The following is a 26,231-nucleotide window of genomic DNA, read 5'->3' as shown; positions in this document are numbered from 1 at the left end:
AAATAGTCAGCTGAGTTGCTTCTTAGACCATCGATCAGTGTTCAGTTGCCATGTTGATGGCACTGGTCATGCCAAAGCACTTAACAAGGAGGACATCCAAACCATGGAACATCTAATGAATTGCTTCTCTATGATCCATCTATGGAGGGATAGCCTTGATTCATTCCATGGCACCGGAATGACAAACTTGGGTAACAAACGTGGACATTGACCTTTAATGTTACTTTTCAAGTTGCCATATGAAAGTAGAAGATTACATAGTAATTGAAGTAGGGACTTAAACTTGAGTCTCTACCCTCCCAGGGGAGTGCTCTAACAACCACGCTGTAAAGTCATTCTCACTCTTTACCTCTGACCCAGGAACAGATTCAACAGGAGAGACTGTGAAAGCCGCTTCCAAGAACAGCCTACAGCTTGGTGGTTAGAACACTCACCTAGAATGGAGAAGACCTGGATTTAAATCCCTGCTCCAGAGTGGGGATTTGAACTTGATTTCCCACATCCCAGGTGACTGCCCTAACCAGTGGCTTTTGGGTGGGGGGAGGTCACACCAGCTCCTCCTCTAGCTCTTTTGTGAACCTAGCCCTTTAAAAATGCCCAGAAACAAAATGTTTTGGGTTAAATGAAACATGTACTTTGTCGATTTTCCAAAAATTCAGATTCAGTTCTACCCAAACTGATCTTTTTTTGGAGCTGCCAGAGAACCGACAAAACATGCATCCCGTGCTACCCACCACACAGCATGGCAGCGCATACCAGGCATTCCTGAATTCCAGTGAGTAAACAGAACTGCTTCACCATCAGCCCACTTGAAAGTCCCTTGTTCCCCAACATCTGAAAGAGCGATCCAGAAATATTTCATGGGATTGAACCCAATCAGGACAGTCAGAAAGGCTTGTTCATATCTGGGAAGGAGAATAATAAGTGTCAAATCAATTTTAAACCAAGATTTTATCATACTTTGTTTTTTTCATGAAATCAGTCATAATGCAAATGTTGGCAATATTATAATGGCATATTAATTTATATCCTAAACAAATGTTGATACTTTCATAATCTACAATAATTCCTTTCCTCTTTTGTACTGTGCAATAAAGAGAATTAAGCTGCAATACTTGGGTTGATTTGCAGATTTTATTTATTCAGCATATAAATAAACAAACAATGCACAACAGGGTAGTTTTAACTGTAGTGTGTTGTGGTTTGTCTTTGTTTCTTGCATGTTACAAGCAGTTCCTCAGCTAAAGCCTAATACTTTTCAAAGGTAACATTTTATGTCATAGAATAGCTGCCCCAGGTGGAATTCAAGAACCATGGTCTCCATTTTATGTCACAGGACTGAGACTCTTTTCTAAGTTAATGTGGCATCAAGCATGTCACAGTACCACTCTAGTACATAAAATGCTGTGACACCAAGGTGATGGGTGTTGTATGCATCCCTTATATGGACAGATACAGTGTCCCCAACTCCGGCAATTTTATCATGAGTCGTGAGATAAGCCCCAGCTTCTGGAGTCATTATGTTATGAGAGAATTTCAGCTTTTATTAAATAGAATAATAAAAAAGGTTCTAGCCCTCCAGATAAAAGATTGAAAATTTAAACCTCAAAGATTCAAAAACTGGAAGAGAAATAAATAGTACCCAAAATGTATTATTTTTCAGATTTTCCTTTTTAGCCAATCTTATGATTTTGGTGGGCCTGACTGCTGACCTTTTAATTTTGGGGGTTGGCAGTACTGCAGATAGGTAGTAACAGGAGCTTGACCATCTTTTACTTTTTTGTTAAAACAAGGACTGATAGTACAATTGCCTTCTGATGTTCCTTGTGACACTGCTTGGTGCAATCTTGTTCAACTCCACAATGCGATTGCCAGTCAATGAATGACACCTGACATGCATCAGTCATTACTGACTACAAGTTTGGAACCTCCTTCCGGTCTTCCATCCTGCTCACACATTTGAAAGCAAAGGCAGTCTTTTTCATACCTGTCTTTCACAGTGACTAGGTAACCTTTGTTTCCTTCACAGATTTTCTTTGCTTCTGAGAATGTCGCAGATGTCTGTCCGACTGAGTAACAGTAAAAACCATGTCTTATCCAGCCCTGTCAACATAAACAGCAGACATGCACACGAGCTATTGTCAGATTGTGAAATGACATAGCACACAATAACTGTCCACTACACTTCTAAAAAATTATATTAAAGTTGTACCCAACCGTGAAGTTAAACTAAGGAACAATGAAAGAAAAAAATAATGTGATAATCAAACAGTGGTAGGGACCACAAATGCCTTGACTGGACGTATGTAGGGACTGCAACTCCAGTAGCTGGAATAGAATCCATGGTGGTGTTTGTGTGACTGTCGCACATTTTGCCTAGGGGTTGGCGGGAATACATGCCCACAACCTCTGCACAGTTCTCATACAAAGCCTGTTAAATATGACTTTTTGTTTGGGATCACCTCTGGAGCCCTTCTTAAAAATTGGTGTCACATTAGCTTTCCTCCAGTCATTTGGTACAGAAGCTGATTTAAATTATAGGTTACATACCACAGTTAGTAGTTCTGCAATTTCACATTTGAGTTCCCTCAGAACTCTCGGGTGAATGCCATCTGTTCCTGGTCACTTATGACTGTTTAATTTATCAATTTGTTTCAAAACATCTGAGACACCCTGGCACCCCAATATTCACCACTGTCATGTAATTAGGATATGTTTTGCACGAAGTATGCCTTGTGAGGTATCATTCTAAAAGTCTTGATCTGCTAGACATTCATATCTTGTTGGATTGTGTGTGCTGTTGTCGTATGTGCAGTTATGAAATTTGGCTATGTCTGTGTTACAGAAACATGTTGTGAGGTTGAAAACACCCACAAGCAGCCTTTCAGGGGCAACAGTAAAAAGACCAAATAATGTTAATGGCTCATTGAGGAAATGCACACAAGCACCAGGATTACCCCAGGAACTGTGTACAATAGAAACCTCTCATAGATAGCACTACATAATGGGAACTGTTTGACCCAGGTCACAGAAAAAAGGCTTTTCAGCAAGTGGGAAGAAGATCAGAAAGGGGGAAAATGACATCCTGGGGGTACCTCACTCTCCCAACAACAACACACCTGGAAACACCTGAGGAATAAAGACTGAACAGGGGGGAAGTGATGGTCCCAGGCTAAGGGACTGCTAACCTCTGTATGAAAACCTGGGAAAGCCAAGCTGCAAAGCCAAGGTAGATTGTGCCTTTGGAATCTGCCAGCCTGTTTATCACTCAGGGTGAGAATTTGCTAATTCATATCCTACCTATCTAGTGTGTTAAGTTCAGGTTGCAGTTTTGTTTATTTACTAAGTAATCTGCTTTGATCTCTTTGTTATCACTTATAATCACTTAAAATCAATGTTTTGTAGTTAATAAACTTATTTTATGTTTTAATCCAAACCAGTGTGCATTTGACTAAGGTGTCTGGAGAAAATCTCTGCTTGGTTACCACAAGTGTGCATTGTTCTCTTCACATTGAGGGAGAGGAGGACCGGGTATTAAACCCATATACTGGTCAGATTTGACCAGGGCAGGATGGTTCTGCTCTGGCGTCCCAGGCTGGGAAGTTGGTGGTTAGAGAGCCTGCATGTAAATGCAGCTGGGTGTATCCCTACCCATATGAATGCTGGTGACAGTGCAAGCTGGGAGGGCTTTGCAACTTGTCACAGCAGCACAGTGTAGAGGGAGCTCAGGCCAGTGGGCCAGAGGGCTCAGTGGTAACCCAGTGCCAGGTGGCAGCCCGGGCTGGGGGAGATCATCACAACCTCCTTTAATGACACCTCATGGCCTTCAGAGCTGTGCAAGTCCCAGAAAGACATTGATGTTGGCTGCAGCTGACTTCTAGGAAAATTATTGTTGCTGTGCATTTGGATGATGCAAAATCTTTCAGTGGAACAATAATTAAGTGATATATAGCAGATGACTCATGAATAACCAAAACTGCATAGGTCTGCTCAATTCAGAGAAGAGAGAATAAAGACAAAAGGAGGCACAAGTAACTGAAAAAGATATTCCGAGCAGGTTTTGCTTAAATGAGGGAGCAATTTTTTCCCAGTGGTCTGAAAATCATCAATGTGCATAAATTAACAATTTGCTAGGGTAAGAACAACAAGCTTTGTCAAAAGCAGTTATCGTAGATTGCCCCCTAAAAGGCAACATAATTTTAAAAGGAGTGAAACCAATAAGTCAAATGATCTTCATGTCTTGCCATATGTATATATATATTGTACTTACTTTCTGGCAGCCTGGGACAATGATCTCAACTTCCTCAGATTCTTCTGCCAAAGGTTTCATTTTACAGATGTAACCAAGTTTCTTTTCACAAACATCATCTGCCCAATAGCCATCCTGAACATGGCAAAGAAAGGAAAGGAATGTCAGTGAAGAAGGAGGATTAGGTCTTTAGAACATTCCTCATTCCTTTTTTCTAGGGTTTTCCTTAAAAAGATTCAGAGGAAATAAGAACCAGACTGAACATTCACCTGTCTCCAGGCAGAACCCAGACCATCTTTAAGCTTTGGTTTGGGTCATTTCAACTCCCATTCCACATGACTACAGTTCTCTTTTTCCTTACCATGACCCATCAATAAAGGTCCTCCCTTTAACTTTGAAATTCCATTGGAGGCTCTGCTGCTCATAAGCTGTTCATTAGCTTATTAGTGCTGGGTGCATATCCTCAGAGTGCACAGAGTTTAAATGGCACTTATGAAGGCTTCAGTGACTGCTGAGCAAGTCAACATTCTATTCTATACATGACATGACTAGTCTCTGCCATGACACGTATGATTCTTTCTCTCCTTTTATCTCCTTGAAGAAAAAATATGAAATATTTTCAAAAAATATTTCTTTAATTTCTGCTCTGCTCTGCATCTTTATTATCAAAGGTAAGTCAAAGAAGTGTGCCTTGCACGCAGAACAGAATGTGGTAAAATCTGAAGCAGTTCTTAGTTCCTGAGGGAGTTTTTCCTGGGGTGGCCTATGACTGAAAGGACACTATAATACACCATGCTAGCCCACAGCATGACACATTCCTGACAATAAGAACACTCATCCAAGAGAGAGATGGGAGCTTCTGCAAGGACAAGTTAGGATCTAGTAGAAGAGTATAGAGAAGAATGTCCCCAATGTACACACACATTATGTTTTTCTGGATTTATGGGACCTACTGGCTTGGGTCTTGTAGATTTTTTCTTAGCGAACATAATAAAGGCAAACTAGGCTTATGGGATGCACCAACCAAGAAAAGGGGTGTGTGGCAGTTCGAAAACCTCACAATGAGTCAAACTGAGTTTTTGAGAAAAAAATCTTAGTTTTTTCTTTAAAAACTGCAAAGCAAAGATGGGGAAAACAAAGTAAAGTGAGAATATAAGAGATTTAATAGGAATATAGTTGTCCTCTCTCCACCGTACCCATGATGAGGGGCTGTAAACTGAGCACAAACCATGTGGTGCCTTTCCTGGTTAGGTTTCAGAGTAGCAGCCGTGTTAGTCTGTATTCGCAAAAAGAAAAGGAGTACTTGTGGCACCATAAATTGGTTAGTCTCTAAGGTGCCACAAGTACTCCTTTTCCTTTTCCTGGTTAGGAGGCTCCAGCTACATGGGCTTCCAAAGTTGTAATTTATTTTTCAGAAAAGCACAATATATGTGCAAGATATTTTACAGACAAGTAAGAAAGTCCCTGCACCAAGAGTCTTATCATCAAGAAGATCCCACATTTTGTGAGTGGATGCTCAGTGCTCTTTAATCGACTTCTCCCGGCCTGAGAGCTGGATTTTCACAAAACCTAAATCTCCAGACATGATTATTTCAGACGTCGTTGGCTTCAGACTAGTACCCTTGCTCTTGGACAATGAGTCAAACCACAATAATCACTTAGGCTGGCTATGTGTAAGAACATAAAATGGCCATACTGGGTCAGACCAAAGGTCCATCCACCCCAGTATCCTGTCTACCGACAGTGGCCAATGCCAGGTGCCCCAGAGGGAGTGAACCTAACAGGTCATGATCTAGTGATCTCTTTCCTGCCATCCATCTCCACCCTCTGACAAACAGAGGCTAGGGACACCATTCCTTACCCATCCTGGCTAATAGCCATTAATGGACTTAAGCTCCATGAATTTATCCAGTTCTCTTTTAACCCCTGTTATAGTCCTAGCCTTCATAACCGCCTCAGGCAAGGAGTTCCACAGGTTGACTGTGCACTGTATGAAGAAGAACTTCCTTTTATTTGTTTTAAACCTGCTGACCATTAATTTCATTTGGTGGCCCCTAGTTCTTCTATTATAGGAACAAGTAAATAACTTTTCCTTATTCACTTTCTCCACACCACTCATGATTTTATATACCTCTATCATATCCCCCCTTAGTCTCCTCTTTTCTAAGCTGAAAAGTCCTAGCCTCTTTATCTCTCTTCATATGGGACCCGTTCCAACCCCCTAATCATTTTAGTGGCCCTTCTCTGAACCTTTTCTAATGCCAATATATCTTTTTTGAGATGAGGGAACCACATCTGTATGCAGTATTCAAGATGTGGGCATACAATGGATTTATATAACGGTAATAAGATATTCTCCATCTTATTCTCTTATCGCTTTTTTAATGATTCCTAACATCCTGTTTGCTTTTTTGACTGCTGCTGCACACTGCGTGGACATCTTCAGAGAACTAGCCACGATGACTCCAAGATCTTTCTCCTGATTAGTTGTAGCTAAATTAGCCCCCATCATACTGTATGTATAGTTGGGGTTATTTTTTCCAAAGTGCATTACACTTTACATTTATCCACATTAAATTTCATTTGCCATTTTGTTGCCCAATCACTTAGTTTTGTGAGATCTTTTTGAAGTTCTTCACAGTCTGCTTTGGTCTTAACTATCTTGAGCAGTTTAGTATTGCCTGCGAACTTTGCCATCTCACTGTTTACCCCATCTCCAGATCATTTATGAATAAGTTGAACAGGATTGGTCCTCGGACTGACCCTTGGGGAACACCACTAGTTACCCCTCTCCATTCTGAAAATTTACCATTTATTCCTACCCTTTGTTCCCTGTCTTTTAACCAGTTCTCAGTCCATGAAAGAATCTTCCCTCTTATCCCATGACAACTTAATTTACATAAGAGCCTTTGGTGAGGGACCTTGTCAAAGGCTTTCTGGAAATCTAAGTACACTATGTCCACTGGATCCCCCTTATCCACATGTTTGTTGACCCCTTCAGAGAACTCTAATAGATTAGTAAGACATGATTTCCCTTTACAGAAACCATGTTGACTTTTGCGCAACAATTTATGTTCTTCCATGTGTCTGACAATTTTATTCTTTACTATTGTTTCAACTAATTTGCCCGGTACTGACGTTAGACTTACCGGTCTGTAATTGCCGGGATCACCTCTAGCGCCCTTTTAAAATATTAGTGTTACATTAGCTATCTTCTAGTCATTGGGTACAGAAGCTGATTTAAAGGACAGGTTACAAACCATTGTTAATAGTTCCGCAATTTCACATTTGAGTTCTTTCAGAACTCTTGGGTGAATGACATCTGGTCCCAGTGACTTGTTACTGTTAAGTTTATCAATCAATTCCAAAACCTCCTCTAGTCACACTTCAATCTGTGACAATTCCTCAGATTTGTCACCTACATAAGACGGCTCAGGTTTGGGAATCTCGCTAACATCCTCAGCCGTGAAGACTGAAGCAAAGAATTCATTTAGTTTCTCCGCGATGACTTTATCATCTTTAAGTGCTCCTTTTGTATCTCGATCATCCAGGGGCCCCACTGGTTGTTTAGCAGGCTTCCTGCTTCTGATGTACTTAAAATACATTTTGTTATGACCTTTTGAGTTTTTGGCTAGCTGTTCTTCAAACTCCTTTTTGGCTTTTCTTATTACATTTTTACATTTAATTTGGCAGCGTTTATGCTCCTTTCTATTTACCTCACTAGGATTTGACGTCCACTTTTGAAAAGATGCCTTTTTATCTCTCACTGCTTCTTTTACATGGTTGTTAAGCCACAGTGGCTCTTTTTTAGCTCTTTTACTGTGTTTTTTAATTTGGGGTATACATGCAAGTTGAGCCTCTATTATGGTGTCTTTGAAAAGTGTCCATGCAGCTTGCAGGGATTTCACTCTAGTCACTGTATTTTTTAATTTCTGTTTAACTAACCTCCTCATTTGTGCATAGTTCCCCTTTCTGAAATTAAATGCCACAGTGTTGGGCTGCTGAGGTGTTCTTCCCACCACAGGAATGTTAAATGTTATTATATTATGGTCACTATTTCCAAGCGGTCCTGTTATAGTTACCTCTGGACCAGATCCTGTGCTCCACTCAGGACCAAATCGAGAGTTGCCTCTCCCCTTGTGGGTTCCTGTACCAGCTGCTCCAAGAAGCAGTCATTTAAAGTATCAAGAAATTTTGTCTCTGCATTTCATCCTGAGGTGACATGTACCCAGTCGATATGGGGATAATTGAAATCCCCCACTATTATTGAGTTCTTTATTTTCATAGCCTCTCTAATCTCCCTTAGCATTTCATCATCACTATCACTGCAGCAGGCAGCATGTTTCCCAGCTGGGGCAGACAGACACACAGTAGCTTACTAAAAATGTCAGTGTAGATGTGGGTAGCATAGGCAGCAGCTCGGGCTAGCTACACAAGCACGTATCCAGGGGATCCAGGCAGGTTTGTACTCAGGCAGATAGTCTGAGCTGCTGCCCAGGCTACCTCCAGCTACACTGCTATTTTTTAGTCCCCTAGCTGGAGAAGAGCTTGCATGTGTCTGTGTACCCGAGCCGGGACGAACGCTACCTGCTGCAGTGTAGACGTACCCTTTGAAAGAAAACAAGCCAATAGTAGATATAATTGCATTATTTTACCTCTCCCTTCATAATGACACAATCTTCTTTCCTGTTGTTCGCATGGGATGGTTCTTCACCTAGCCACTTGGTGTATGTCACAGGAGTCCCATCACTCCATTCAAAATACATCTGAATCTTGAGGTCATTCAAACCAATCCACAATTCATCTGTAGGCTCTAAAAACATAAGAAGCAGTTATATATTTGCCCCCATCTTTGAACAGTGTTATTAAATTTCATGTCCATTCCTGACTGAGTAATGAAGGTGGATCTGCCTTCTTGGACTTTAAGATCTTACGTTAACATCATTGTCAGAACTGCAGAATTGATAATGGCTACGTTATAAATATGTATGCAGGTAAAATACTGCCCTGTAGCAATACTCACTGTACCCAAGCTGAGACACTGTAAAGCTGTATTCTTCAATATTGTGGATACTCGCCAGATCTCCACCTTCTTTTCTACAGGAAGATAAAGCATCTTTCCATATTTTGGGTGCTCTGTAAATCATATAACAGTGGCCTGAATAGGGGATCCATCCACTGGGGCATTTAATAGGCTTAAAGTCACCTAAAGGAAAAAAAGTTTCAAACAATTATTCAGAAGAGCAATCGAAAGAGGTGGGAATGAAGGGTTCCAGCTACATAGGCAGGCCATGACCCATCCTGCCAGAGTAGGACAGAATACATCTACACTGCAATGAAAGACCCACAGTACAGCCACGACAGGCCTGAGCCAGCTGACTCTGCCTCACTGGGTTTGGGCTGCAGGGCTAAAAACTGCAGTGTAGAAGTTGTGTTTGGGTGGGAGCCTTAGCTCTGAAACCCTGTGAGCTCCAACCTGACCCCAACCATCTACGCTATTTTTAGTCCCGCAGCCCAAGCCCCATGAGCCCAGGTCAATTGACCTGGGTTTGAAGACTTGGTGCAGCAGGTTTTTTATAGCTGTGTAGATGTATCCAATGGATCTCAGAGGCCAGGTACAGGATCCATTCCAGATCACCCCTGATGCAGTACATTGTCCCTCTAATATATTCTGCAGCTTTCAGCATACATGCAAGGGACTCAGGTCCTGATTAGTCCCCCCAGGGCAGGAGCCTTTGCCCTCTGAGGAGCTTGTGTTCCTGGAACTTTTTCAAAGTGGCCTTAGTGGAGCAACACTGAGACACCTACAGAGAACTGACATCATGGAATTCTTCCACACCTGTGTACAACTGACCAACGGCCTAACAATTTGGTTTCGACAATTGAGACAGAAGGTTATGTGCATTGTAGAAAGATGCATTACTTCTTATCTTTTGCTCATTGCAGGACATTCTATAGAGTTTGAATAAATAGCTTTTATTTGTATTGACCAGCCTACCTGAGGGCATAATAAAGGAATCCAAAGAGGAATTTCCTTTTTTACAGATGTATCCAAGTTTCTGATCACACTGCTGGTTTTCCCATTTACCATTCCGAGACTGTAGCATTCCACAGATTTTTTCAGACTCGAGAGAGGGACTTCCTTTGAGAAACAGACAAAAAGCAGAGAATCTCTATATTAACACTGTACATTTTCATCTCACCAACCAAAGGAGTAATCTGTTGGGGGTCTTCGTGCACTTACAAATTCATTGCCATATTATTTGCTAATAATCATCACTTTAAGGACAGAAGATTAGATGACAATTACTTAGCTGACCAACAACATTGATGCTATAAAGTTATTGTCCATTAGTCCAAACAGTCCAACTACAACTGGATATTCTTATATAGTTCCACATTTAACCCACTGATGAGTGTGTGTTACAGTCCCGCTTTGAGTCCCATCTGCAGGGAATATGAGTCTGTTGCAACCCTACGTAGCAAGCTTTAGTTCAAGCTGCAGCAACCCATACCTTTAGCTCTGGGGGTCCCTGATTCAATTCCAATGTGTCAATCATGCTGTTCATCACACTTGCTCTCTCTGACCTTTAGAAATCCCAGGGAAACAGTGTCCAGGAGGAAACTCAGTATATTGTATTTATGAAGAAAGTTGGATTAATTTTTATAATATAAAAGATAGACCAAATATATATATTTTCACAAGTCAGAGGCAATATGCTGATTTGAAAATTTTGAGCATCTACAGTTTATGAACCTCATCCCACTTTGGCCATAAATGGGAGGAGACATGCTGAGGAAATATACTAGAGCCTAAGGCAAAAGATAAATATCTGAGAAATGGCAACCCTGATTTGGGGGATTTATTGATGTAGAACTTATGAATTCTCATTGATTTTATGAGCCCTATGTATGTATAATGCTAACCTGCAATGTGTAGCAAACCAGCCAGGGGCTGACAAGGACCATGCCATTTATCACACACCCTGTCTGGAAGAAGCTACAGAATAAAACATTAACTAACTAAGAAAGAAGACACATTTTAGTGACTGTGTTCTGGCAGGCCAATGGGTATACTAAAGAGGTACCTGACCTGGCATAATCCAGGTATTCCAAGAGGTCGACAGGGAGTAGGGTTTGGAGCAGTGGTATTTCCCCAGAAGGGAACAAAGAGACTGAAGTCTTGGGACAGCCCTTTAAAAACAGCTAGGGACTCCTTAGAAAACAGTGACCCAAATCCCAAAGAATGCTCAAGAGTGATGAGGAAACTGAGGGAGGAAATGGAATTTAGCTGTATCTTATTTTGCATGATTCTGTACTTCTTTTGAGCTGCCTAAAGTAACAGCTAATTATTTTGGAAACCCTGGGTCAGTTTGCATCAAATATCATCCCTGAAGAAGTAAATGGTAAGCCAGAGGGCCCACAAGGCTGGGGCTCTGGGAAGGGTGGGCTTAAGCAGCTAGCAAGTCAGGGGCACAACAGCTAATGAGTTTTAGAGCCGAGGGCAGTTGGACAATGAGATTTCAGCTTTCAGCAGGGGATGTTAAAAGATCATCTGCACCCTGAGAGTATGCTGAGAAACCGTGAGCCAGAGGCAGTGCCTGTACTCTACTCAGACACAGAAAAGCTTTAAAGCACATGGGCCCAGTGTATGGGACCCAAATACAGCATCCTGGTTAGTTTCGAAAGAGGGAGCTTGACCAGAGCTGTGACAGAAACTTCAACTCCTTCCTGATTACAGGCTGCTACAAGGACGTTGCTCTAGTTACTCCTGCAATTTTTGCACAAAGTACTGCCCATTGGTGTTCTGGGCCCCAATTACCCTCACCATGCCCACCTTTCCCCTCCTTTCCTACCACAAACTAGGGCTCCATGGAAGGTGGAGGTGGTGCCTGCACCATGTGGACACTTGTAAAGAATACTGACTGTTCACAGGTATTTCTACTTCACCTTTCACCATGCACCTGCAGCCAGAACCAAGGCATACTGAAGTCACTGGAAAGACTCATGTTAACTTCGATGGGCTTTGGGTCACACCCCTGATTCAAAAGCTCTCAAATGTCCCTCTGCATTGCGTGGGCATCTGTCAGGGTTCCTTCCCCACTCTGAACTCTGGGGTACAGATGTGGGGACCGGCATGAAAGACCCCCTAAGCTTATTTTTACCAGCTTAGGTTAAAAACTTCCCAAGGCACAAATTCCACCTTGTCCTTGAACAGTATGCTGCCACCACCAAGTGATTTAGACAAAGAATCAGGGAAAGGACCACTTGGAGTTCCTGTTCCCTAAAATATGCACCCCTCCCCCCAAGCCTCTTCACCCCCTTTCCTGGGGAGGCTTGAGAATAATATACCAACCAAATAGGTAAACCAGACCCTTGGGTTTTTAGGACACTGAAAACCCCAATCAGATTCTTAAAAGAAGAATTTTATTTAAAGAAAAGGTAAAAGAATCACCTCTGTAAAATCAGGATGGAAGATAACTTTACAGGATAACAAAAGATTCACAAACACAGAGGAACTCCATCTAGGCTTAGTTCAAAGTTACAAAAAAAAACAAAAAACCCAGGAATAAACCTCCTTCTAGCAAAGGGAAAATTCACAAGCTAAAACAAAAGATAATCTAACATGCCTTGCCTGGCTTTACTTACTATTTTTGTAATATTAGAGACTGGTTCAGGATTGGTTTATAGGAGAAGGAGTTTTCTGACCTGATGCTTCTCTGCTTCCCAAGAGAACACACCAAAACAAAGCCTTCCCTCCCCCCACCCGCCCTGATTTGAAAGTATCTTCTTTCCCCATTGGTCCTTTTGGTCAGGTGCCAACCAGGTTATTTGAGCTTCTTAACCCCTTACAGATAAGGAGGAATTCTAGGCTACCCTTAGCTGTATGGTTATGACATGGGCTTTGGGTCACACCCCTGATTCAAAAGCTCTCAGGTGTCCCTCTGCATTGCATGGGCATCATACCCCTCTGATAGCCAAGGAATGCTACATTAATTCATGTTGGACTATACATCTGATATTGTTTCAAAATCAGCTGACGTGCATACTGATAGGACTACTTAAATGTAAATTTAACATTTTTCTGCTGTCATACAGTATATCCTATGAGTTCTTATACATACTCCTAATCATACTATGAGTTATACACTCATGTGTTGCCAGACGAATGTATTTTAATAAATGGACAATCACATAGTAAAAATAGAGGTGTTTTCAACCATTTCATACATAATTTCCTATAACAACTATTTTTTGAGGTGGGGGGAAAATGAGAGAAAAAGATCAGTGATGTTTCAAAACAGAGGTGGCAACAGCATCAAGGGTATGATATCTGGTGGTTGTGTTTTACCTTGTCATTTAATTATGGACTTTAAAAGAAATAAATGTTTGATTCGTTAGTAGTTTACATGCTTTATGAAAAATGATTATGATGTCACAGATACAGGATTCGCAAAAAGAAAAGGAGTACTTGTGGCACCTTAGAGACTAACCAATTTATTTGAGCATAAGCTGCACGAAAGCTTATGCTCCAATAAATTGGTTAGTCTCTAAGGTGCCACAAGTCCTCCTTTTCTTTTTGCGAATACAGACTAACACAGCTGCTACTCTGAAACCTGTCAGATACAGGATTATAAATCTAGCTGGGGAAAAATATAGCAGGGGCCTGTGAAGACCTTTGTTCAAATGTTATAAATAGTTTGTATGGTATGTAATGTTTATAAACAGAAGGTATTTCAATGTTTTTAATGAGTTTTCCATCTGAATTGAATAGTATGTAAGAAAATCGCTACTGGAAAATCAGGTGTGTGAAGAAGATGCAAAGGTCTTTAGTCTTTAAATGCTTTCCGGGTTTGGGAATCTTCTCTTTCATTTTGGATTACAAAGCAAGGACAAATTACTCTCACAGCACTCTCGTATTCTACCTTTTTTATAGTCCCATTGACATCAATGGGAATTCTGTGAATGTGGAGAGAGCAGAAAATAGGAGCTTAGACCCACCATGCATATATAAGAGCAGAATTTTGCCCATAAACTGACCATCATTAAACAGATGTGCACCTACCTGGAGCCCAGTTTAAATATCTGAATGGACTGCCACCAATCCATTGCCATCCACCATTGGAATTCAACCTGTTAAGTCCAATCCAGAGTTCAGAATTCACTCTGCCAGTTAGCCCTAAGTAACCAAAAGAAACAAAATGACAATTTGTTAAATGGAGTTGGTTTTGTAGTGACTGTACAAAGCTTTAATTAAAACTAATAGTTTGAAAACTACATGTCTTGGACAAAATCAGGTATGTAGAGTCATCTATCAAACAAAGATACTCCAACACCTTGTTATTGGTAAGGGGGAAATACATTTTTGGAGCATATTAATGTACATTTTGTTGGATAAACTTTGTTCCCTCCCATCTTCCTAAAAATGCCCGAGTCAGGTGTATGTCTGTGTGTATAGATGTAGATATAGATGAGAAAGTGCCAGAGATTGACTTGTTATTTAGCTTTACCTGTCAGATAAGTTTGCTCATGTAGCTCTGTAATACTTAATAATTCTGCCTTCTGTTGCTGGCAGCTTTTCCGTGCTTGGTGCCACGTTAGGGCCGATTTGTAGTTTATCTGGTAGTGGGTGCCTGTTAAAGGGTTTGTAGTCCAAAAGTCTTCGTCAATGTTGTCTGTAAAGAGATGAATGGCACAGAATTCGTTAATTGAAAATATAATCAATCATACCTGCCAAGATTTGAAACCATACCCCCAGTATATTCTAATTAACATAAAGTAACAATTTGCATATATTTAGATTGCTTTGCACACAGCGATTGCCCCACTTACACACCCTCCATTCATTCAATACTTACTTTTTGACACCTACCCAAATATATATATAATCTGTCGTTCTGCACTTCCATTGCCTCACCCCATCAAACCTCTCCTAAGACCTGCCAAGTTTCCAACATTATGAATTGGGATTTCCCTGTAGACTAGGTTTTCAGACCCCTTTAACTGATCTGTGAGGAAATCTCCATCTGATGGGCTGCTTTTCCTCTGCATACTGGGGAAAGGTAGCTAATCAGAGATCAGATGGGTAGCCGTGTTAGCCTGTATCCACAAAAACAACGAGGAGTCCAGTGGCACCTTAAAGACTAACAGATTTATTCCATGCATCTGAAGAAGTGGAGTTTTTTACCCACAAAAGCTTATGCCCAAATAAATCTGTTAGTCTTTAAGGTGCCACTGGACTCCTCGTTGTTTTAATCAGAGATGTTACACAGTCCGAGGGAAAGTTTCATTTCTCAGCTTGTGCAGCTGTAAGAACTCCCACCCCCGCCTCACAGATGTGAATAGCTGCTCTCAACAAGTTGAGAACCTGCTCCCCACCCCTTAGGCCAACAAAGGGGATAAAGATGCTAATGCTGCCTCATGTCCCACTGGAAAATTTTATTCCTGGCTAGAAACGTCCAAGTTGGGGGTAAGGCCCCTGGAATTACCAACCTTCTGAAGGTAGACGGCTGCTGCCACTATGTGCCCTTGCTCCTACATTTGTTGCCCCACTCATTATCTCATCTATCCCTGACCCTGTTTGCTGCCCCATCCCCCAGTGTGCTGTCACGATTCCCCATGTTTCCCCCTTGCCTAGTATGCTGATCTCCACCTCACCCCCACAGCTAACCCCAGGCCCTGGTTTCCCCCTTAACACATGTGTCTTCTAGTTCCTCCCACTGGTTTCTGGGAATCCCTGGCTGCTCTTCCCTCCTCCATCACCAATCTTTGGGAGTCCATCAAAAGGGGCCACTGCCTCCCCAATACCACCCAATAAGCCTCCTGGGCAAGGACTGCAAGTGATAGGGGGTTAAGTATGTGCTTAAACTGCTTTCCTAAATCAAGGCCCTTCTTTTAAATGTGAAGAATTTACCTTTCAATGGACAATATCCAAACAGAGAGTCTTCATCAAAGTCTGTAGATGTTGCACACCAGGGGAAGCCCTGTTCATTATCAGCCTTTCTATCGTTTGTACATTCAGTGTACCAAGTACTATTGAACTTGAAAGGGAATACACAGGGTGCCCCAAAGGCATTTCCTAGTAGTGTAAACATATCTAAGGAAACAAATGGATAGAGATAGCAATAATTGTGAACCAGTGTCCACCAAAATGTTTGATCATAAACCACATGCCATGCAAATAACTTAGTTAAGCAGGAGTTGATGCTGAGAGTACATATAATTAATTTTCATAGTAAAAATCCTTCCATTAAAACCATTGTCATAATCAAATCTGAGGGAGCCAGGAAATTCTTAGTTAAGGTTACATTTTAAAGAGTTATTTAGCAAGTAGAGATGTGCAAAGTTAAGCTTATCCAAACAACTTTAGCCTGGCCTTCATACTCATTTCAACCTACCATATTTCTTTGTAACTCTGTCTGGGCCAGATTTTCAAAAATATTCAGACCCATTATATATTTAATACCTGCTTTGAATTATGTGAGGATTTTTTTTTCTTTCAGTCAAGGAATATTTGATAGAACCCTAGAAATCTGTAGCTAAATCTTACATTTGGAATAGTTACTTCACTGACTGCTTCCCTTTTGCTCTAAGCATCATAATTTGTGGCTGGCTTCTACTAGCAGCAAATTATGACAACCCCTCTCACAGCTCAGCGGCAATGGCTGTTGGTCAGTTGTGGGGCGGAGCCAAAGCTCTGTCCATTCCTACCTACGCACCCTTCTCCTTGCCCTCTTGCTGTGGGAGGGGAATAAACAGGCAGGCAGTCCCCTTTCATTTCTTTGTGACTGGAGCCAAGAGTTGGGTCGCCCAAAGAGAGACCTGATGGGGATGGTTTTTATTCCCCCTTACTCCTCTAGTTACAATCTAGCTGTTCAATACAGAAAATTCTTGCAATTATTTCCACTTCTTATGCTGTTGCTAAAGGGGAAGAATTTCCAAAGTTCCAAGGTTAGTTTAAGTGCAACCTCAGTTCCAAATCACCTGACTTCTAATGTTTGCTTGTTGGTAATTAAACGTTATTGAAATGATCTTTACTGTTAAATTAATGACATGAACTCTGAACTTTAACTCCAGGCCTCTGAAAGCATGGGAGCAGAAAGAACAGCTGGAGCAGCCAAGAACAGGCTCAGGCATGCTCTCACTGTTTATAGCAGACTGTCACACCAACTGTAGTAGATGAAAATTGCCCCTCCAAAGCTAAGACTTCCGGGATAAGCAGAAAAAAAAAACACTTATTTTTTCCGAATCCATTTTAAAATATGTTTCTTTGTACAGTAAACTTCAGGTCCTTAGGATTTAAGTTTTAATTATTATTTTGACAAACATTATTTCACTTCACCTTTAAATGTATTTTCCCCTTATAAACGCATACATAGTGAGTGAATAGGGATCATAAAGTGAAACTCCTTTTCGTATGCTGTTGGCCCACCATGTATGCAATTGAACTCAGGAAGAGCTGGGTCTCACATCCAGTTACTCGAATGTAATGTTCCGTGGGCAACGACTGAATAGATTAAGTTATATCAACCCTAGGACATTAAATACAATGTAATTCCACATTTCTTCCACAAAGGGCCAAGCTGATACCAATATATACACAGATCTTTTGTTTTCATCGTTGTACAAATAGAATAATCATTCCCTATATATGGATTGACACAATGTAGGAGTCTAACATTAATGTACTTCAGTTGGCACTTGGAATTGCCTTGCCAAGGTCAGTTCTTGAAAGGTCCAATTTTGTTCTCTACCTGGAGTCAGCTCTGCTATTGAGCCAATCGTAGTTCTGTGCATGGAATGATGATAAGGTGAGGTGCATTGAAAGCAAAATACTCTAATAGCTACACAGGTAAATTCGTTCAGAATAAAGAGATTAATTTTCAAAACTTTACCTTCATAGCCCTGAGAACACAAACTTTCTGTAGTTCCATAGATCTTCCATCTATTCCACGAGCCTGATCCTTTGGACAGCATGGCTTTCCTTTCCTCTCCATGGGCAGAGTTGAAAAATACATCTTCCCCTTGGATTGCGAGAAGGGTCTCATTTCTGCATTCCCACTGCTGGAGTTCGCTTGTCTTGTTACAAGGATACAGAGTGATTGCAGCCTGGTCTTTCATTGAAGGCACTCCCAAGCATAACTTGAATGCCATACTCAGAATCCGGTGGCCAGAGACCCACTTGAATTTTTGTGACTCATCGTCCTGGTTGCAAGTGGCAATTATGACTGAGTTAGAGTTTTGAGCTTTTACACAGAGCTTATGGTCTTCATTGTGTATTAAAAATATTCCACTACCTGTAAAACAAAATGAGAAAAAATATATGGTGAAGGTTGTAATAGGAGGTAAGCTGGTCACTTATTGGACATTTGAGCCTCCTGCAGTGAAAGATGCTGTTGTGATGGTGGCAAAGCTGGTGCCAGGTAATGCCAAGGTCCCCATGCCTCACTTGGATACTGACAGATACGTAGCTGGAATTAGGCTGGCTCCCTTGTGTGTATTATTAAAATAAATTTAGTATTATAAAAATATGCTGAGTGTTTAGATTTTATTCAGTGCTTGTAAGTTGCTGCATGCATTGATCTCACTTAGCACATCAGTATCCCATATTGTGAGGTCATACCTGTGCATTTGCATTGCAAGCCTCTATAGCTGTGTCAGTCACCAGACAGGAGAGAGAGACATTAATTAGTGTAAAAAGAAAAGGAGGACCTGTGGCACCTTAGAGACTAACAAATTTATTTGAGCCTAAGCTTTCGTGAGCTACAGCTCACTTCATCGGATGCACGTCACCACAAAATCATGAAGTATCCCACCTGAGAGACGCAAGGGAGTCTTCGGGCTGACAAGCAATAGCAAAACACCACCCTCTGGGAACCTCTCTCAAAGAAAGGACTGATGTCATTCAGAAACGACTTAGTCCACCCCACTAGCGGTTGTAGGCATAGCAACAGCTCCTCATGGTCAATGGTATCAAAGGCACCTGATTTATCTTAAAGAATTAGCATTGACGCATTACCCCCCAGCCTTTGACCAAATTTACCCGCACAGTTTCTGACCCATATCTTGGTCTAAAACCCAATTATATGCCATAAAGGAAATCTGAGGACTCCAGATGCCACCAAAACTGAGTGAAGCTGTTTTAAATTAGGGCTAATAAATAGAGCATAACTAAATAAATAATCTCACTCTGCCCCAAAGAGAAAATAACGAAGGAAAGGATGAAAAGAGAAGCACTTTTTTATCCTCACTTCAAAAAAAGGCAGGACAAGAACTTACCTGGCAATTGAATTGATGTCGTGACGAGGGAAAGAAAAATCAGGAGCAGGTAGACAGACATCGCAAATGTTTCATTCCCTTCTTCCCTTCACCAAAAACAACAATGAGCTCTAATCAGTGCCTCATAAGAAAATCCTTCCCTAATGAGACAGATTAGCAGGTACTCCTTAGTTTGCAAGAGTTGGTGAAAAAAGGGAAATTCTTGGCTTTAAATAGGGAACTATACTGTCCCATGTGACATTTATTGTAAGAACTTTGCATCCGTAAGCTAATTTCTCTAGGGTTGAAACAGTGTGTTCTTCTACAGAAATGTCAATTACACACTTCGTGTTTGCAGTTCATTGTGGATTTCTGGGAACATGGTTGTCACACAAGGGTAGTTTTCTGAGATACTAAGCCAATCAGCATTCTAGTGAGAATACAGTAAAAAAGACCAGGAGAGGGAGAAAGAGGAAGCAGAGATGAGTCTGTAAATGTGCATCATTAACTTAAGAGAAAAAGCATTAGTCCAACATCACACTTTTTAGAGAATATGAAATTCAAAATTGATGTGACCTTGGAGTGAGCAGGGACTGAGGATTCCCAGCCCTGCAGATTCATAGAAAAGAGGAAATCTACAGAAGCAAGAGCTGTCTTCATTGACAACTGGCCCTTCTGTGGCTTCATTGCCCATGCTCTCACAGGAGCCAGGAGGCTGATGACTACCTTAGTAGCAGCCATGGAGGGAATCCACAGAGACAATATCAGATCTCCAGCTAGAAATTTGGTGGGGTTTCAAGTGATAGTGCTAATAGCCCTCCTGGCTATTAGTCAGGATGGACAGGAATGATGTCCCTACCCTGTTTCCCAGAGCCTGGGAATAGGTATAGGTGACAGGGGATGGATCACTTGATGATTACCAGTTCTGTTCATTCCCTCTGGGGTACCTGGCATTGGCCACTGTCGGAAGACAGGATACTGGGCTAGATGGACCTTTGGTCTGACCCAGTATGGCTGTTCTTATGTTCTAAAGGGCAGCTAGATCACTGCCTCATAGAAAAACCGTAGAGCTCCAACAAAGTGGCATTGCCTGAGGAATCTTCAGGAGTTGGGGGGCTTTAATGTTATGAAAAGATGGTAGGCCCTATATAGGTCAGGGTAAAGGTAGTTTTACATTATTGGGCTGCTGGGAGCAGGTGCTTGCAATTCAGACTCTTCAGGTGAGAGACTACAGAGTTCTAAAAGCTGTACATGCCCTTCCTTTGAGCTTTATCTTTGAACAGTGACCGAGGGACATGACCTGTCCTTGTCTAGCTGAGTTTTTCAGCTAAATACATTTTGATTAGGAATTTTCACTCTAAGGTAAAGTTATGAAGAAAGAAAGAAAGTTTATTTTCCTATTTTTGAAAATTAGAGGCAATTCCCAAACAAAAATTTCCATTAGGAGAGTTAAAGCAATGCCATATGCACCAACCTCAGTTTTTAGAAGAGTGGTTCACTTTTCTAAACACTTGCTCCCTTTAAAATATATAATAATATATAATATATATAATAAGTACAGGTGGGGTTACAAGCTATTACTGAGGATGCCTGACACTTTCTATTAATAAGTCCCTATTTTCACTTGCTTATAACTTTTCCATACTCTAACCATTTGGTTTGAAAAGTTCTGTGCTGGGTGTCTGTTATTTGCTTCTTTGTTTGAAAGTTTCCAACAAATGGGTTCAGCCATTTCTTAGAACAAGGTTAGGTAAATATATTGTTTAGTCATATTAAAAAAATTCCTGCGACCTACTCTTTGAAAAGCTCAAGTGCCTCCAGGCTTTGGAGAAGGAACTTGAAAGTGATAAGTCTTTGAAAAATCTCAGTTCACACATGCTCAGTAGAGACTTGGAAGAATTTAACTGCAAAGGTTCAAGAAGATTCTGCCTACAGTAAACATGCTCTATCCTGAGACTACAGGTACCAAGCAGGACTTTCCCTGAAATTGCTGTTCCTGGCTGCTGCACGCATAGGCGCCAACGTCTGCTCGCGCCGATGGGTGCTTGACCCCACTCTGTCCCTGGCCCCCCTCTCATTCCAACCCCTTCCCGAAAGTCCCCACCCCAACTCCACCCCCTCCCTACCCCATTCCAACTCCTTCCCCAAATCCCCACCCTGGCCCCGTCTCTTCCCCACCTCCCCTCCTGAGCGTGCCACGTTCCTGCTCCTCCCCCCTCCCTCCCGGAGCTTGCTACACTGCCAAACAGCTGTTTGGTGGCGGCAAGCGCTGGGAGGTAGGCAGAGGAGTGGGGATGTGGCACACTCAGGGGAGGAGGCGGAGGTGGAGTGGAGGTGAGAAGGGGCAGAGAGGGGAGCTTGGCTGCCGGTGGGTGCAGAGCACCCACTAATTTTTCCCAGCGGATGCTCTAGCCCCAGAGCACCCACAGAGTCGGCACCGATGGTTGCAGCCTGTGGTGGTACTGGGCACCAGAACTGAGAACAGGGAGCCTTTCAGTCCTGTGCTCTCAGTGTTCTCTCTCCTGTCCCAGGAAGCCGGGAGGAGCAAGCCACCTGACAAATGCAGAGGAGAGAAGAGCCGGATCAGGGAGGGGCAGTGCATTTCTGGTACTTCAAGAACTCTCATTCATAAGCAATAGTGCTGGTCGTAAAGAAATGCCCCTTCCGGCAGTGCTGGAATGGTGTTCTGGAGCATTCTGGCATGACTCACGCCCTGAGGAGGGACCAGGGAATAGAATGGGACAAGGAGCCGAGGCTGGGTGGTTGATAGATGGGGCTGGAGGCTGGCAGGTGTGGGGGAAGAGAAGCTTGGACTGGAAGCTGGAGGTGGACGGGAATATGGATGGGCTGGACAAGGTGACTGGGGACTGAGAGGAGGGCAGCATGGGACTGGCTGGGCAGAGAAATGGGGGTGGGCAGGGAACAGGAGACTGGGAGTCAGTGGATGGAAGAGGCTATGAGTGGCTGGAAAAAGTAGTATGTATACATGTAATTAAAGATTGTATCATAATGTATATGCCCAAGGCACTCAAAATAAGGGCGAACAAGCAACCTTTATTCTGGCCTTGTGTAACTTTGCAATGCTCAGCTTTGCAATTGTAATGTTCCTTTAGCATAACTTTTGTGTGTAATATATATGATATTGTAATTTGGGTTATTTTGGAGGCCCCTGATTAAGGCCCTCTTTTTCTAGTACAATCACTATCTCCTTAGTCAGGCGTTTTTCTGTTTCTTCTACAAGGGGCAGAGCCAGCAGAAGTTGCACCAGAAGCAACTGGATGATGACAGTGGGAGGAAATTGGAGAGTTGGAGGAAAGTAGAACCTCTGCCATCACTCCCATTCTCATGCCTGGTGCACAGGATGTCAATTGTCCCAGACAGCCCCAACAGAACAGAAGCCAAGAGAGGGGGTTTATAGTAACAGAATGAACATTAATACAGTGGGGGATGAGAAAGTGAACCTGTTCTGAAGATTGATTAGTTTTTGGAGAAGTAGTTGCTAATATTAAAAGGCACCAAGGATCTGTAGAGAGATGCTAATAACAAATAAATAGAAATATTAGGGGGTCTTTCACCTCAGGGCCTATACTTGATTTTGCCACCACAGGGTTGCCAGCTGTCCAGTTTTTGACTGGAATGCCTGGTCGAAAAGGAACCCTGGCGGTTCCAGTCAGCACTGCTGACTGGGTCGTTAAGTTATGCTGATAGTTATGCTAGTCGGCAGCACAGGCAGGCTCCCTCCCCAGCTACGAGTGACTTCCGGGAAGCTGCCAGCATCTCCCTCTGGCTCCTAGTTGGAGGGACAGCCACAGGAGCTCTGCGCACTGTCCCCACCCCCAGTGCCAGCTCAGCTGCTCCCATAGGCCAGGAACCACAGCCAATGGGAGCTGAGGGGGTGGTGACTGCAGGTGCGGGCAGCAAGGAGAGCCACGTGGTCACGCCTCTGCTTAGGAGGTGGAGGGAGATGCCGGCAGCTTCCTGGGAGCCACCTGAGGTAAGCACTGCCAGGAGCCCGCAACCCCACCTCCTCCTGCACCCCAAGCCCCTGCCCCAGCCCAGATTCCCCTCCTGCACCCCAAACCCAAGCCTCACCCCAGAACCCGCACCCCCAGCTGGAGCCCTCACCCCCCCACACACACACTCCAACCCCCTGCCTCAGCCCAGAGCCTTCTCCTGCACCCCAAACCCCTCATCTCCAGCCCCATCCCAGAGCCCATACCCGGAGCCATCCCCCCCCCCGACATCCCAACCTCTTGCCCCAGCCCGCTGAAAAGGAGTGAGTGAGCGAGGGTGGGGGAGAGCAAGCGACAGAGGGAGGGGGATGGAGTGAGCAGGAGGCGTGGCCTCGGAAAAGGGGTGGGGCAGGGGGGGCCAAGGGAGTTTGGTTTTCTGCAAATAGAAAGTTGGCAACCCTAAGCACAAACCCCAGCAGCACAAGTCTCCAGCAGCAGCACTTCAGGGAGGTAGCAGTGGCAGAGCCTAAATCTACTTTCCATTGAGTGAAGTGGGGCCCTAAAGCCTGGACCTGGGAAGAGGGTTACTGGGCATAGCAATGATTCAGCATGTTCTATCAGCAGCATCTGCCTAGGGGACAGGAAATCTTTACTTTCACAGTACTCAGATGCACCACCTTCCCTTAAAATCTGGACACATTTGCAGAAAAAGAGGAAATGAAGATTAAATACAAATTAGCAAGAAATGTGGCAACGCATTAAACATAGATACAGCTGTGTATCATCACTTGACTGATGTTTTGTGGCCTAGAGGAAATGATCTCAGTCAGTGATCTCAGACCAGGTTCTAGTGGACAGTTTTCCACATAAAGTCCTTGTGGCACAACTGCTCCTTGCCCTAGTTAAAAGTGGATTAAAGAACTCCTCTGGGCTCAATTAACCCCAATCTGCCGTACCTGCACCACTTCCCACAGCTCACATTGGCCAGGAACGGTGAACCGCGGCCACTGGGAGGTGTGGGCAACCATGCAAATGTAAACAAACTGTCTAACGGCCTGCCAGCGGATTACCCTGATGGGCTGCATGCGGCCCACAGGCTGCCCACCACTGGCCTAGGCTATATTTCTCTAGTTTGTTTAAGAAGTGGTCATGTAAGACAGTATCAAAAGATTTAAAGCTGAGATATACCACATCTACTGCTTCCCCCTAACTACAAGGCATGTTACCTTACCAAAGAAGAATATTAGGTTGGTTTGACATGATTTCATTTTGACAAATCCGTGTTGACTGTTACTTATCACCTTATTTTCTTCTAGGTGCTTACAAATTGATTGTTTAATTATTTGCTCCATTATCTTTTCAGGTACCAAAATTAAGCTGACTGGTCTATAATTTCCTGGGTTGTCTTTACTCCATCTGAGACAGTTCCTCAGATTTGTCACCTAAAAAGAATGGCTTAAATCAGAGAATCTTCCTCACATCTTCACTGGTGAAGACCCATGCAAAGAATTCATTTAGTTTCTCTGCAATGGCCTTATCATCCTTGAGTACTCCTTTAGCATCTCAATCATCCAGTGACCCCACTGGATGTTTAGCAAGCTTCCTGCTTCTGATTTACTTAAAACAATTTTTTGCTATTCGTTTTTGAGTCTTTGGTTAGCTGTTCTTCAAATTCTTTTTTGGCCTAATTACATTTTTAAACTTTGCCAAAGTTTATGTTCCCGTCTATTTTCCTCAATAGGGTTTAACTTCCACTTTTAAAAGAATGCCTTCTTGCCTCTCACTGCTTCTTTTACTTTGCGATTTAGCCATGGCGACATTTTTTTTTGTTCCTTTTACAATGTTTTTTAATTTTGGGTATACATTTAAATTGAGCCTCTATTTTGTTATCTTTAAAAAGCTTCCATGCAACTTCAAGGGATTTCACTTTTTACACTGTATCTTTTAATGTATATAAGCACTTAGCTAAAAAGTGACAATATTTTATCTCCCATTACATGATGTAATTGAACGGGACTCTTTTTCATTTAACTGTTTCTCATCACTTCCTACACATATTTTATCATCTTCCATCCTCTCCTCCTTAGTAGGACATAGAGAATCTCCATTAATAGATTTTCCCTTAAGGGATATCTCTGTCCAAACTATGTGCTCCTCTGCACCTGTTGGCTTTCCCGTCCCTAGTTTAAAAACTGCTCTATGACCTTTTACATTTTAAGTGCCAGCAATCTGGTTCCATTTTGGTTTAGGTGGAGCCCATCCTTCCTGTATAGGCTCCCCCTTTCCCAAAAGTTTCCCTGTTCCTAATACAGTAAGTCTAAACCCCCCCTCCATACACCATCATCTCATCCATGCACCAAGCACCTGAAGCTCTGCCTGTCGACTGGCCCTGCGTGTAAAACTGGAAGTATTTCTGAGAATGCTACCATGATGTCCTGGACTTTAATCTCTTACATAGCAGCCTAAATTTGGCCTCCAGGACCTCCCTCCTATCCTTCCTTTGTCATCAGTGGCTACATGTACCATGACTACCAGCTCTTCCCCAGCATTACACATAAGTCTGTCCAGATGTTTTGAGAGATCTGCAACCTTCGCATCAGGCAGGCAAGTCACCATGCACTTCTCCCGGTCATCGCAAACCCAGCTATGTTTCTAATGATAAAATCCCCCATTACTATTATCTGTCTCTTCCTAATAACTGGAGTTCCCTCCCACAGGGAGGTATCCTCAGTGAGAGAGGATACCATGGCATCCTCTGGAAGGAGGGTCCC

At 42.6% G+C, this 26,231-nt stretch overlaps 1 protein-coding gene across 1 annotated transcript in view; it reads right to left on the bottom strand.

The window, feature by feature from the left end:
- The window catches only part of LOC141981924 (macrophage mannose receptor 1-like), a 63,838-nt gene that overhangs the window by 36,251 nt on the left and 1,356 nt on the right, over positions 1-26,231 (bottom strand). Inside the window, exons 2-11 of the mRNA XM_074943544.1 lie at positions 18,145-18,546; positions 16,164-16,346; positions 14,761-14,925; positions 14,316-14,429; positions 10,248-10,391; positions 9,273-9,455; positions 8,905-9,062; positions 4,271-4,384; positions 1,988-2,103; positions 757-905 (exon numbers count right to left, since the gene is read on the bottom strand). Of these exons, the coding sequence (XP_074799645.1) occupies positions 757-905; positions 1,988-2,103; positions 4,271-4,384; positions 8,905-9,062; positions 9,273-9,455; positions 10,248-10,391; positions 14,316-14,429; positions 14,761-14,925; positions 16,164-16,346; positions 18,145-18,546 (1,728 nt within the window). The remainder of the gene's footprint in view (positions 1-756; positions 906-1,987; positions 2,104-4,270; positions 4,385-8,904; positions 9,063-9,272; positions 9,456-10,247; positions 10,392-14,315; positions 14,430-14,760; positions 14,926-16,163; positions 16,347-18,144; positions 18,547-26,231) is intronic.

Source organism: Natator depressus, chromosome 2 (genome assembly GCF_965152275.1).
Source record: "Natator depressus isolate rNatDep1 chromosome 2, rNatDep2.hap1, whole genome shotgun sequence".
Taxonomy (NCBI): Eukaryota; Metazoa; Chordata; order Testudines; family Cheloniidae; genus Natator; species Natator depressus.
Note: the sequence above shows the minus strand (reverse complement) of the source record. Positions and strands in the feature narration are given on the sequence as shown.